The sequence below is a fragment of the Haliotis rubra genome, unplaced genomic scaffold (genome assembly GCF_003918875.1).
Source record: "Haliotis rubra isolate DU_JTF1 unplaced genomic scaffold, ASM391887v1 Scf589, whole genome shotgun sequence".
Classification (NCBI taxonomy): Eukaryota; Metazoa; Mollusca; class Gastropoda; order Lepetellida; family Haliotidae; genus Haliotis; species Haliotis rubra.
In genome coordinates this window covers 306,330-321,960 of record NW_025767289.1, presented here as the reverse complement: position 1 = coordinate 321,960, position 15,631 = coordinate 306,330, and the positions used below count along the sequence as shown (strand labels likewise).

The window sequence follows — 15,631 nt, the reverse complement described above, 5'->3', positions numbered from 1 at the left end:
GATGTAGTTTATCTGACTAAAAATCTACGGGTTATGGATCCTAAGACTCAGAAGTGGTACAAACTTCTCAGAAAGAAGACAGTCAGTAGCTGTAGTCACAGTAATATACAACAATCATACATAATTTATCTGATTAAAATTGTACAGGTGTGTTCGAGCAACAAAGTTCAGTGATTGTACATTGTTTACATTTATATATTTGGACTTTGTGGAGACCAAAGTGCCCTGTTTCCTCTGTAAATGTCTTTTCAGGTATTGTAGGACTGAAGGCATGTATATTTTAATGTTAGTTTTAGTTCTTAGTATTGATGCAGGAAATACCAATACTGACAGCAACTTTATTGACATTTTAAGCTGGACTATATGATTATGGCCTATTCCGTCAAATTTTGAACAGTCAGCAGTGCCGATCCGTCGAATCATGCTTGAGTGGTTCTGTGCTAATCGGTCGAATTTCAGACCGTGTTAACACACTGGGAGGGTCTAAGTTCATGAATTAAGGGGTCGGCTTGTATTGGATTAGACAACATGTTTTCTTTAATAGTTAATGGGTTCTCAAATTTGGAGCGTTTCACACTTTCAAAGTCCTGTTAACAAAAACTTAATAATAAACAAATTACCATTATAAATGTATATAGAAAACCATCCATTAAACTCACTATTCATGATTTAGATATACTATCAAAAGTCCCAACACCATTATACTCGGAGAGTTGTCCCCAACTTTATTTAATTTTATGATTAATGACATTTTCCCAGCAAAAACACACCATTATTTCTACAGCTAAATCTGGGCCTCTTCCTCTGTAAAACAAATCACCTGTAAAACCTATGCTAATTCATATCAAAAATGGGGTTTCCATATTAACGTCAAAAAATCCGTGGGCATTCTATTCAAAACACAGCGAATGCAAAATTATACCCCCAAACTGCACCTAAATAACCAAGAATTTAATTAAAAAGGAAGCTCAATTCTAAGGAGTAACTTTAGACCACCACATGACATGGACACCCCACATTCATAATTTGGTCAACTCATGCCAAAAGGACTTAAACTTACAGAGCCCATCGGATTAATGGGCTACATTGATTCTGTTGGATACTTGTTCAGAGTATGGTGATTGTGTGTAACATTCCTACAAACTGAAAATGTGTCAGTGAAATAATGTTTCATTTTATTGAATGCAGATATAGATATAATATCCATGTATATTTTTTCCGTATGAATGCATTTTATTTAATGCATCAAGTTCAATTTTGTACAAAAGTACAAAAATAAAGAGAGTCAAAACATATATTTAATGCATCAAGTTCTCATTGTATCATATGAGTAGGCAAAAATAAGTTCAAAAGTACAAAAATAAAGAGAGTCAAACCATCCAACATCCCTTGCGTCTTTTTTGGGGTATGATCCAATGTTTTGATAACTAATTAATAGCTTAGATCACAGTGCCGATCCGTCGAATGCATTTTACTACTCTGAAATCAGAAATTCGACGGATCGGTACGCTAACGACTATATACCCAGGTGAGCTGCGGTGCTGTGACATTGTTTTAACTCATTAAGGCCAAGAGACGCATATTTGGGGCAAATGAATCAGCTCCTCACAGCGAGTGACGTGTTTATGGGGCAGGTAATTGGCAGTTTCTCACAGCGAGAGCCACATATATTCGTCAACAGAAAGCACCTCTTATTCAGCGAGAGACGAACATGCGTGTTGTACTTTTAAAAATCGCACTGTACCTATTATTTCAACCAATTTGGTAGTACTGAGCAAATATTAGCTTTTCGTACGAGAGATGCTACCTTTAGTGTCAATCAGAAGAAGTATTTAAAGTGTTTTGATAGCAATTGCTAATCATTATCATAGGCTTGTACAGCGTTTGGCAAATGAACACATGTCGTCGAGAAAGGGGATTATGATATTTTTACAGAGTCTGGTATTCTTCATACTAAAATACTTCGTATGCACATTGATTGAATTAGATGTAATTGTTTAGAGGTTACTGAAGATTATATTTTCTTCAACTTCCTTATAAATAGGAAACAATATACGAAATTACAAGGACATACAAAGAATGCAAACACAATAGAATAGTTTGAATTTATATGTTAGGTATTATTACGTTGTCATGTTTCATATAATGAAACATAATGTATAAACACAAATAATTAAACATCCAAACTCGAATAGATTAGACATAATTTAACTTACTAATTTGAAGCTTACTGAATTGTAACTAGTTATTTTCCATAAGCTAAAGTTGATAATGTTACCTAATTGAATATCGCACCTTTGCATCGAATATATATACATGTCAATGAAATCTTTTACTACGTTTGTTACAAAACAGAGTAAGTTGGTAATTCAAAAAATTCTCACACATAGACAGCAGTAATATCATAAGTTATTACATGTAAACCATTCAAAGGTATTTCAAGCATTTTTGTTCAAGCTGTTGAAAGTTTTATGGTGATTTGAATTGTAAGTTTTCTATGCAATTTACATGAACATTGTGTAAAACATTTGTATTTGATCTCTGTAATTATCAAATCCGGTGTAATTATCACGTGTATCAATGAACTCAGTCTCTATTGATCCATCGTCAATAAAAGCTGGATAGTATATCAGCTACGGTATCGATACACATGCGTATAATCATTCAATCAGATTACAGTAATGAGATAATTGAACACCTCTTTCGACCTTGAAATAACAGCCTCCGGTAGAATGCATATGTAGTTATGTCCTTGTTGAAAGGTTTGTCCCGTGACAAGTGTAAAATAAACAGATGCGCTGTTAGTGTCATTTCGTGAATTCTGTAATATGTGTACATTAGTTTGGATATTCATTCGTATCAAGGTGAAGATTATATTTACATGTACAGCAAACCATTATGTTTTATGTACTAGTTGTGTGTTTAAAATCTATATGAAAATAAATACTATCTCTACTCAATGGTTGGATTTCAATCGCTTTGTTTTACGTATCGAAAAACACTAAAATGAGGACAAATAAACTCGCCAAAGTGTCTATCTACTCCTATATGTCTTATGTGTATATTTCATACATTGTTACCACTGTGTATGTTTACAATACACAAACTGTTACATGATAGCTTGAGTTGATAAAGCCAAAACCCAGCATATCGACTGGTCAACGATATAGCCAATAATCAATCTCTATCCAAGCTGTTGAGTGACCAAATGTGCTCTTCAGAAATTTCGCCCACGCCCCATCACCTGTCCTTTCCTCAGTGACAGGTATCTCATGATACGATTGGTCACAGATAACATGACCAGCCACTATATTGAACAGTTGAGGTACCGAACGTTCTATTCGGGAAATTTGGTGACGCCCTATCACATGACTCTTTTTTCTATTTCTATGCAAGGAATATATAGTATACATTTCTTATATGTATGTTTGTATGGTCACGTATGTTTTCTGCATTAAATCTAGATGAAACAAAGTGCCAAGCTATGAATGTGCTCTATGTTAGTCACAGACTAGCATAATAGTACTTTCATTAAAATAATTCGTATACACTAGAAATGTATCAGCAAACACGGTATTTTCGTCGAAGATGATAAAGTTTGTAAGTAAATTCTTCTTTACAGTATGTCATTGTCATAGATGTTTTGCAAAATTAAACCTCACACAATGATATGAGAGGGAGAATTTGTTTATGTGTGTCTCATCTCTTACATACAAAGAATACATGCAAATGGTGATAAAATATAAATGTACAAGCCGCCAAAGGTATACAGGAGAAGCTTGCAATAAAATTACATAAAACTTTGCAATACACGATATGTATTCACACCTGCTTTCTTCCAACATATATCTTTACGACACAATTAAACAATCAGAACTTGTTTGTACGACTAGACAGTTTCCTGTCATCCCGAAACCTGCCAGGGAAATCAGGTGTGACTAGCACTAATTAGTCTCAGCACAGCAAGTGGGCAATCAGCAAGGGGTTCCAGGTGTTGAGTAGTGAGGTGGCTCTCGGGCTTAATGAGTTAACCTCTGATGTTGCAGATGAGGTGCAGGGCTACGGAATGTTCTTGCTCTGTTTGACAATCCTGTATATATATTTGCAGACTGTTGGAAGCCAGGAGTTCACTGATACAGTGTCCTGCTTTATGAAAGTCACATGGGCAGCAGCTGCAGGGAGGCTGCATTTGCTCAGTTACAATCATCCCATCCGAGAAAGCAGGGAGAGCTACAGTTGTGGACATCGGAGTAGACAGAGTAGCACAGGTACAGTCACTTATTGATTATAGTCTGTTTGACCGATGACCGATGAATTGCTCACTAACACAAAATCTAATAATTGCAACACAACCAAATTTTGCATAGTCACATGAAATCGACAGACCAACTCTGATGATTTGTCTCATAATTTTGGACACCCGAATAAAAAAGTTGTTTAACAAACGATCATTATTTTGTTGTCACTTTTCACTATTTGTTACGAGGGAGGACCACTTGCTGGTAGAACAGCCAGGTGTGTATCTTGTACGTGTGAAATTGAAATTTCACTTCATACGCTTGTTGACTACCTGGCTGTTCTACCAGCAAGTGGTCCCAAAATTTTGGGTGTCCAAAATTATGAGACAAATCATCAGAGTTGGTCTGTCGATTTCATGTGACTGTGCAAAATTTGGTTTTGTTTTAATTAATAGATTTTGTGTTGGCGAGCAATTCATCGGTCTCAAATGAAGTCAAACGGACTATACAGTAGTCCTCAGTGTGCATTGTCCTCACATTTCTTTCCTCTCAGTCAGATGCATTATTTAATTTTAAGCTGCTCTGACAAGAAGACATTCCAAGAAATATCATATTCTCAAATGGATTTGGTGTGGAAGTGTATCATGCACTTCACATCTTCAAGAAAAGCATATGCTAATGTGGACCCTTTATGGTTTAGAGGAAAGTGTAAAGTTTAAAGTAAAGGAAACATTTGGAAGATTGTTGAAATTATTTCACATATTCATTTGACTGACTGATATATGATCAAAATGAATATCAGTCAAGTGAACTTAGCTTTTTTGTCCTGTGTCCAGTGTCCATCATGAGTACATGTTCAAGTGTGTGTTGAGGTGCCTTCATGTCTGATTGCAACTGCTGTGTTGAATCTGCCTCCTGCATTATCTCTGGTTGATCTTGATTGCTCACTTGCCTCTACTTTTGTCAGAGCGATTGCATTAGAATATGCTTATGTGTCTTCACATGTAGAATCTGGAAGTTATCATGAGATATTGTTCAAAGCAACATTAAATCCAACTCGCTCACTTAGTTATCGAGACAAGAATTTGGTTTGGATATGGTTAGAGTCCACCGAGACATTGTCTGTCCTTGGTAGCTGATGTTTTTTGCAGCTTCATGCATATGGTCCCCAAAAGAAGATGACAGCTTGTATTTTTGACCTGAGAGAACATGATTAGAGTGTGTCCTCTATAAAAACTCAAAACGCTGACATTTGTGGGATGGTCATTTCTGTACTCAGGAGCTGAACTCAACTTATCCAACAAAGTTCCCCTTGCATGGGTTACCTCCCAGATGTGTTCCTGCCAAAACCTTTCTATTTATTGTGACATTTGATCTCAGGTTATGACCAGTTTTATTCATTGCTGTCCATATGATCCTTGAACTGTGTTTGCGACTGTGCATTCAATCAATTTGGAAATGAAAGTCAAATTGGACACGGGTCTGTAGTTTTTCAACAGTTCATGGTCCAGGTTCTTCTTTTTGATGAGTGGGGTAATTACTCCAATCTTTAATTGTTGGGGCATAACGCCCTCCGCAAGAGATTTATTGACCATGTAAGTCAGTATGGGGAGAAGAGAATCAAATTCTACTTGAGAAGCCAAGTGGGCAAAGGATCAAGCATGAACGTTTTTGAAGGGCATCTTGAGACAAGTTCATGAATTTCAACTTCTGTCACTGATTTAAAGTTTGCAAAAGCTGGGAAGCTAAGTTCAGAAGGATAATGTCTTGGCTGATCAGCTTTGGAGTTGTCACTATTACAAAGTGAGTGACGAATAGTTCTTATTCTCTTGCTAAAGAAGGATGAAAACTGGTTCTCCAGCTCCTCCAGAGATATGTGAGAAAGAAGAACAAGAGACTTCTGTTTAAAGAATAGCGAAGTGTAACTGTTGATTATGATATATTATTTCTTTCAAGAATTACAGATATATATTAACTTGAACTTACAAAAGTTTGTTCAACCAATAGCAAGAAATTAAGGGTGAAACGGTACGCCCTTACCACGGTATGCTACATATTGCTGTACAAAGCCTTCGGTTCGGTCCGTTTTGGTTCAGTATATGAAATATGATCATAATGCAGAAAGAAAAAGAAACGCTTAGATTTTGTCAAAATTATTCTATTTCTAGACATTTTAGAAAAGGTTTAAAAAGGTGACTAAAATGACGGTACAAAAAGCGAAAATACAGTTTTTTTTATTATATTACGGTATGCCGAACCGAAGGCAAATTACCGCGGTTCTACTAATACCATGGTATACCGTTTCACCCCTACCAGAAATGTATTGGTCCAAATGTTCTCAAATTTGGAAAACAGCTTCTGTGTCTCGGATTTTCTAATTTTTGAAAGAGCTACGTGGATTTACATATTTTGAACTTAAGAAACCAGTGGGAGTTTTTTGTTTTATTTTTATTTCCAATGGGAGTTTTTGTTCAGCAATAACTTAAACAATTAAATGGCTTGTTTTTGGATTTTGGAAAGACCTTCTATGTCAATAGGAGAGGTGTAGGACAAAGTTTTGTTTGCATATTTTTAATTCCCTAGTAAATTTGTTCAACCAATAACTTTGCAATCACTTAATGGTATGTTTTTGTATTTTGGTAATTTCGTAAAGAATAATTATTATTAATTGTTATTCTGTTTAAGTTCGGAGTCATGGTAGGGGTATTGATGAATCTTGCTAACACTTATTGGCTTGTTATGATATTTTTCTTCCTAATCAGGATTGCTGTTTTTCTGTGAATCATTTACATGCATCTGTCATGGGGAGCACATGCTTCTGGTCTCACAGTCATAGAACTGACAGGGCAGACAAAGTGCAGTCTGTCATCCTATGTGCATGGTTATTTGAGAACAAACTCACACAGTGTCTCACACAGTGTCACATACAGTGACATTGAGCAGTAGAGTAGGACCAAAGGTCGTGCATGCTGGTAACATGTTTCATACACGTTCTGTCAGTGTTGACGGACAGTTTGTAGCATTTCATGGATCAGTCTAGTCCCTGTTTAGCTTTCAGTTGATTAACTGCTGCATGGAAAACTTGTATCTATTGTGTCGGAAAACCCATTTTATTATTAAGCGATGTATTGTGAAATGTCATGATACTTAAGAGTCTATATCCATGTTAAAATTTCCAGCTAGTGAGACCGTCATGTGTATGTGTGCTTCCAGGTAGTTCTGCCAGTACAAACAGCGACAGTGACTGTCAGAGCCTGCATGCTGGCGTGTGTTCTCACCACATTAACATACCAACCAAAGATACAAACATTGCCAAAGAAGCTTTGGAGATTCTGGTTACATGTCTTCAGAAACGGCCTGAATTTACAGGTAGGTGACATGGAGTTAGTCCAGACACCTCAGTGTTCTTGGAAAGTTTCAGTTTCATTTTCTTATCTGTTTTTTGTCGATCTTTTGTTCAAATATGATGTTCAGTACTAGTTTCCAAGGCTTATACTTATGACTCTATTCCACAACGCAGTTCTTATGACATAATCATTAACAATCACAGCCATAGTGATTTGTTATTTGTATAATTAATGTGTCAGCAAATAATATGAGTGAATCCATTTGTCATGAAATCATTGCAAGTGGCCCTGCTTTTGAACTTCAATAACTAATCAGCAAAGAATAACCATTCTACAATTTGTACAATTCCATAAAATAGTTTGGGATGGTATATATGTAGTTGGATAAAATATTATCATTTGCTGTCTTCACAAAGTTAACTTCATCTGCTTGACATGTATTTTAAATGAAATCAAAAGAAGGAAATTTCAAAATGTGGCATCTTGAAATGAGATAGATCAGCTTACTGCTAAACATTGTACGGTTGCAAGTGTTGATATTAAATCTAATGAGTAGTTTTATGTATTCTCCAACGCTGCTGTTACTGGACATTTTCTGAAGTTGTTTAGATTACTTGACAATGTTACCAGGAGCAAAGAGGCCTGTCCAAATAAATATGTGTAACTACAGCAGAATACTTTTATAGCGAACACGGATATAACGAACTGACGTCTATAGCGAACAGTTTTAAAAGTACCGAATAAACCTTATATTATCATATAAAAAAGTGAATAGCGAACTACGGATATAATGAACTAATTTCAGTGGTCCCTTAGAGTTCGTTATAAAGGTATGTTACTGTATGTTAAAGTGAGCAAGGGACGCTCTCTTTTTTCACATTGATAAATCTGATTTGCTGTAAGTTGTTAAAAGATTGCTGTAAAAAACTGCTTATCACTATGCATTTGATATGGTGATACAGAGTGGTTGTTTGGAGTCATTAATGTGGCTTGGTATATTATTACTGATTGACCCATCATCCAGTCTGGGCAGATCAATCTGCCACACACAAGTGCATGCACATCATTGTGTACATGAAATGATCTTGAACAGGACTTAAAGCCCCATTCCTCTTTCCATGATACAAAGCATGTGGCCTCTGGTTCAAACAATAAACAGATAAGTGTGTGCCAATGGTTTTTTAATAATAAATTGCTTTCTGTATTGTTGGAAGACTGATAAGGTAGCCTGTTTGTATATTGACCTTTACATAGATTTGAAACTCGTAACAATGTTGTTCAATATGTTTTTCAGCCTCTTTCTATTCCCTGTCATGTGTTAGTGACTTTGTCATTGACCTGCTGGTGGGGTGTTCACAAAGTGATATCCGTAATGCAGCCCTGGAACAGTTCTACCTCACCAGCCAGGTGGAGATACCCCTGCCACCAGACTCCACCCTCCAGCCTCCTCATCAGTTCATGCTGCAGCTTCTCTTGCGGGCTTACCTCCCCTTCTGGGTGACCTCCTCCAACACCAGGGGATCCAGTCAGAAGTAATACAGTCTTGTACATGCTCTGACCATTTTGTTAACTGATTTTCTATATTGACTTTAAAGAATGTTGACATCCAGATAAAGTCCAGTACTATAGCACCAATTGAGAAATATGTGTGAGAAGATGGTGGCAGGAAGTTGATGATTTAGTGACATTGTCTTCTTGTTCTAAAGGAACAAAATTTTGTATGTATGTGTATTTACTTTATCCCTATGGCATATTATGTTGGGGGTAGTGGACATACTTGACACCTGGTCTGTCTGTTTGATTTGCTTGGGTTGTCATTTCTATCCTGAGCACAAATCAAAAGTGTTTAATGTTTTTCAGCAAAAATTGGCAGATAAATCTAACACATCTTGAAATGGTGCCTTTTGCTTTTTATATATTTTTAGCATTTCTGTATTTCTCTTCTTCCACAGAAACAATTTGTACTTCATTTCACTAGGGAATGGTTTTCATTTCCACAGCACCATTTGATTTGTTGCAACAAAACCTGGTAGATAAATCAAATAGAACCTCAAGTGGTGCCTTTGGGTTTTGGGGCATTTTAGTTTTTTCATGTTTCCATTGGCAACAAGTTTGACCTTGACTCGGTTCGTAGTGGTGTGTGGACCACATCTCTAAAACTAATGATCTTAAGGCCGCATATTTTTGGAAACATGAGTCTGCAACAAGTAATGTCAAATTTTACTGGATGATATCAAAGGTCTCAGTTACTAGTGTTAGTTACAGTTTTTAAACTTAAAAGCATACATTCTTCTGTGGTTAATGATACATAAGCACTTTCCAGTGTCAGGTCATGTAAACATCCATTTTCACATTGCAAGACTTCTAAACAACATAGGGGCGGTGGGGTAGCCTAGTGGTTAAAGTTTATATATATTTTGTATGTATAGATTTTGAATGTCTTTTATGGACATGAAAAGGTGAAGTGATATGATATTAAATATTGTTTGAGTTACAATATGTACATACCCTTTGAGATTTTGTAATTTTGCAATTTCTCAGGGTATCAATGTTAAGCCTTGTACATATAACTCAAGCATGAGCAAGATCGGCAGCAAATGTACATGAGGTCTAATCTATTAAATATTTCACAGATTTTAGGCTTATCTTCAAACTTGCATATTTGGTACTACCTACTAATGTATTTGTGCATTTTGAGCTGTAAGGTGAGACTGAAGGTGAAGGTCATCAAACTGGAAGTTTTTAGAAATTTTGTGCTGGAGAGATGGGGCATGCTTTTCTTGTTGTTCTTCATTTGAGCTTAGGTTTCACCAAACAACGAGCTATGTTATATAGTGCTTATGGCTATGAAATTAAGGTTTCTACAAGGAAAGATGTTTAAGTTTTGATTTGAATTTATTGTGTGTTTTACTAATTTTGGAAGTGACGTCATTATAACTTCATATAATTATTATCGTAGAGGCATATAGGTGTTTGTTGTGCTGTGATGGATAACATTCAAAATGGAAGATGAAAAGATAACACCTGATTTGGTCATGTCCAGGGCCCTGTTTCAGAAAGCTATCATAGTGCTGCGACTGTTGTCAGTCCATGTTATAGTATACGAGGTATGGCAGTCGTAGCGCTACATAGTTTTGTGAAATGGGGCCCTGATGGTACATGCCTCCATTTGGCAAGGTTTAGGGAAATTCTAGAAAACTTGGGGGCACAAGGCTGCTCATGTTCATCTGCTCATGTACTGCAAACACATTTCTTTCTTTGATAATGATATTAGTTCGTTTGATGTTTTGAAGTTCTAATTTCTTAATGTGTAAAATGATACTCTTTTGTTTTAACACACAATACAAGGTTGATCACTTGTAACTCTCTTGCAGATTATTGAACCAGTGCTCTCAATACTTTGATCTCAGGTGTCGACTGCTGGAAGGTCTCTCTGGTGAGTCAGTTAAACATAGTACACAGAAATCTTTAGAGGTTGGGATTACTTAGTAGAGAGATGATATGATAATGGAATCATGTGTGCTACAAGTCAGACACTGTAAATCATGAAATTAATGCGAGAAATGCGTCTGTACACTTCTCGCATTATTATAATGACACATTTCAGTCTGACCATGTCTGCTTAATAAAAGACCAAAAATGTAAATCTGTTGACACTACACTTTACACCAATACAGGTCACTTCCTCATTACAAGTATCTCAAACCACATGTAATTATCACTGGTCATTGTTTAAAGTCACTCAAGCACATCAGCCAGACCGGACATTCTCCAGCCACGTGTTTGTTCTACCTTGGTAGATGACTTGTGTCTTTCAAGTCGGATTACGTTTATACATGTTGTCATAAGACAAGTAGTAGCAAGCAAGCTCGCGATCAAACATGGCAGCGTAATCAAAACATCATCAGCTCATTTCCATTCATTGCTTAACAAGCTCAATTCAGGTTATTTGGTAAATAAGAAGTGTGAAAAGAAAAAGAACAACACCAAAGATTCAGGGTGTCACATTTTATCATCAACACAGATTCCTGAGCTCGCATTAATTTTGTGACGCATTTTAGGCTAGACCCTCGCAATCGCATTAAATTCGTGACGCATTAATTTCATGATTTACAGTACTAGCAGGGTAATTAGATGTGTGAGTTGAGATATTGAGTGTTGAGATATCAGCAGGGAAGTTTGATGAGAATTATGTGTGCTTGTTGTTAGATATCAGAGGGTAAATTTGATCAGGATTGTATGTACCTAATATGAAATATCAGCCTGGTTGTGAGATGAGGATTGTATGTGACAGATGTGAGATATGAGCTGGGTAATGAGATGAGGATTGTGGGTGCTAGTAGTGAGATATGAGCTGGGTAATGAGATGAGGGTTGTGTGTGCTGGTAGTGAGATATGAGCTGGGTAATGAGATGAGGGTTGTGTGCTAGTAGTGAGATATCAGCTGGGTAATGAGATGAGGATTGTGTGTGCTAGTAGTGAGATATGAGCTGGGTAATAAGATGAGGATTGTGTGCTGGTAGTGAGATATGAGCTGGGTAATGAGATGAGGGTTGTGTGTGCTAGTAGTGAGATATCAGCTGTGTAATGAGATGAGGGTTGTGTGTGCTAGAAGTGAGATATGAGCTGGGTAATGAGATGAGGGTTGTGTGTGCTAGTAGTGAGATATCAGCTGGGTAATGAGATGAGGATTGTGTGTGCTGGTAGTGAGATATGAGCTGGGTAATGAGATGAGGATTGTGTGCTAGTAGTGAGATATGAGCTGGGAAATGAGATGAGGATTGTGTGTGCTAGTAGTGAGATATCAGCTGGGTAATGAGATGAGGGTTGTGGGTGCTGGTAGTGAGATATGAGCTGGACAATGAGATGAGGATTGTGTGCTAGTAGTGAGATATGAGCTGGGTAATGAGATGAGGATTGTGTGCTAGTAGTGAGATATCAGCTGGGTAATGAGATGAGGATTGTGTGCTGGTAGTGAGATATCAGCTGGGTAATGAGATGAGGGTTGTGTGTGCTGGTAGTGAGATATCAGCTGGGTAATGAGATGAGGGTTGTGTGCTGGTAGTGAGATATCAGCTGGGTATGGAGATGAGGATTGTGTGTGCTAGTAGTGAGATATGAGCTGGGTAATGAGATTAGGATTGTGTGCTAGTAGTGAGATATGAGCTGGGAAATGAGATGAGGATTGTGTGTGCTAGTAGTGAGATATCAGCTGGGTAATGAGATGAGGATTGTGTGTGCTAGTAGTGAGATATCAGCTGTGTAATGAGATGAGGGTTGTGTGTGGTGGTAGTGAGATATGAGCTGTGTAATGAGATGAGGATTGTGGGTGCTGGTAGTGAGATGAGGATTGTTTGTGCTAGTAGTGAGATATGAGCTGGGTAATGAGATGAGGATTGTGTGTGCTAGTAGTGAGATATCAGCTGTGTAATGAGATGAGGGTTGTGTGTGGTGGTAGTGAGATATGAGCTGTGTAATGAGATGAGGATTGTGTGCTAGCAGTGAGATATGAGCTGGATAATGAGATGAGGGTTGTGTTTCCTAGTAGTGAGATATGAGCTGGATAGTGAGATGAGGGTTGTGTGTGCTGGTAGTGAGATATGAGCTGGGTAATGAGATGAGGATTGTGTGTGCTAGTAGTGAGATATGAGCTGGGTAATGAGATGAGGATTGTGTGTGCTAGAAGTGAGATATGAGCTGGGTAGTGAGATGAGGATTGTGTGTGCTGGTAGTGAGATATGAGCTGGGTAATGAGATGAGATTGTGTGTGCTGGTAGTGAGATATGAGCTGGGTAATGAGATGAGGATTGTGTGTGCTAGTAGTGAGATATGAGCTGGGTAATGAGATTAGGATTGTGTGCTAGTAGTGAGATATGAGCTGGGTAATTAGATGAGGATTGTGTGTGCTAGTAGTGAGATATCAGCTGGGTAATGAGATGAGGGTTGTGTGCTAGAAGTGAGATATGAGCTGGATAATGAGATGAGGGTTGTGTGCTGGTAGTGAGATATCAGCTTGGTAGTGAGATGAGGGTTGTGTGCTAGTAGTGAGATATTATCTGGGTAGTGAGATGAGGATTGTGTGTGCTGGTAGTGAGATATTAGCTGGGTAATGAGATGAGATTGTGTGTGCTGGTAGTGAGATATGAGCTGGGTAGTGAGATGAGGATTGTGTGTGCTAGTAGTGAGATATGAGCTGGCTAGTGAGATGAGGATTGTGTGTGCTGGCTAGTGAGATATGAGCTGGGTAATGAGATGAGGATTGTGTGTGCTAGTAGTGAGATATGAGCTGGCTAGTGAGATGAGGATTGTGTGTGCTGGCTAGTGAGATATGAGCTGGGTAATGAGATGAGGATTGTGTGTGCTAGTAGTGAGATATGAACTAGGTAATGAGATGAAAGGATTGTGTGTGCTGGTAGTGAGATATAGGCTGGAGTAATGAGAGATGAGGGTTGTGTGTGCTGGTAGTGAGATATGAGCTGGGTAATGAGAGATGAGGATTGTGTGTGCTGGTAGTGAGATATAGGCTAGGTAATGAGATAGGGTTGTGTGTGCTGGTAGTGAGATATAGAGCTGGGTAGTGAGATGAAGAATGTGTGTGCTGGTAGTGAGATATAGGCTAGGTAGTGAGATGAGGGTTGTGTGTGCTGGTAGTGAGATATAAGGCTGGAGGTAATGAGATATGAGGAATGTGTGGAGCTGGTAGTAGGAGATATAGAGCTGGGTAGTGAGATAAAGGATTGTGTGTGCTAGTAGTGAGAGAGATATAGAGCTGGGTAGTAGTGAGATGAGGGGTTGTGTGCTAGTAGTGAGATATAAGGCTAGGTAATAGAGATGAGGATTGTGTGTGCTAGTAGTGAGATATAGGCTGGGTAGTGAGATGAGAGATTGTGTGTGCTGGTAGTGAGATATAGAGCTGGGTAGTGAGATGAGGATTGTGTGTGCTGGTAGTGAGATATGAGCTGGGTAGTGAGATGAGGATTGTGTGTGCTAGTAGTGAGATATCAGCTGGGTAATGAGATGAGGATTGTGTGCTAGTAGTGAGATATCAGCTGGGTAATGAGATGAGGATTGTGTGCTAGTAGTGAGATATAGAGCTGGGTAATGAGATGAGGATTGTGTGCTGGTAGTGAGATATAGAGCTAGAGTACTTGAGATGAGGGTTGTGTGTGTTAGTAGTGAGATATGAACTAGGTAATGAGATAGGGGTTGTGTCTGCAGCTGGTAGTGAGATATAGAGCTAGGTAATAGAGATAGGGTTGTGTGCTGGTAGTGAGATATAGGCTGGGTAGTGAGATAGAGGGGTTGTGTGTGCTAAGTAGTGAGATATAGAGCTAGGTAATGAGATGAGGAGTTGTGTGTGCTGGTAGTGAGATATAGAGCTGGGTAATAGAGATGAGGGAGTTGTGTGTACTGGTAGTGAGATATAGAGCTTAGTAATGAGAGATGAGGAGTTGTGTGTGCTAGTAGTGAGATATAGAGCTAGGTAATGAGATGAGGGTTGTGTGTGCTGGTAGTGAGATATAAGGCTAGGTAATGAGATGAGGGTTGTGTGCTAGTAGTGAGATATGAGCTAGGTAGTGAGATGAGGGTTGTGTGTGCTAGTAGTGAGATATAGGCTAGGTAATGAGATGAGGGTTGTGTGTGCTGGTAGTGAGATATAAGAGCTGGGTAATAGAGATAGAGGTTGTGTGCTAGCAGTGAGATATAGGCTAAATGTAATGAGATGAAGAAGGTTGTGTGCTAGTAGTGAGATATAGAGCTAGGTAGTGAGATGAGGGTTGTGTGTGCTAGTAGTGAGATATCAACTGGAGGTAATGAGAGATGAGGGTTGTGTGTGCTGGTAGTGAGATATAGGCTGTGTAATGAGATGAGGGATTGTGTGCTGGTAGTGAGATATAAGAGCTGGGTAATGAGATGAGGATTGTGTGTGCTAGTAGTGAGATATAGAGCTGGGTAATGAGATGAGGGTTGTGTGTGCTGGTAGTGAGATATAGGCTGGGTAATGAGATAGGGTTGTGTGTGCTGGTAGTGAGATATGAGCTGGGT

General features: G+C 38.2%; 1 protein-coding gene across 1 annotated transcript in view; it reads left to right on the top strand.

Moving 5' to 3' along the window:
* Positions 1–15,631, top strand: part of LOC124254974 (ubiquitin carboxyl-terminal hydrolase 24-like) — a 292,052-nt gene that overhangs the window by 142,564 nt on the left and 133,857 nt on the right. Inside the window, 4 exon segments of the mRNA XM_046688817.1 lie at positions 4,109–4,268; positions 7,452–7,607; positions 8,880–9,117; positions 10,960–11,021. Coding sequence (XP_046544773.1) covers positions 4,109–4,268; positions 7,452–7,607; positions 8,880–9,117; positions 10,960–11,021 — 616 coding nt within the window.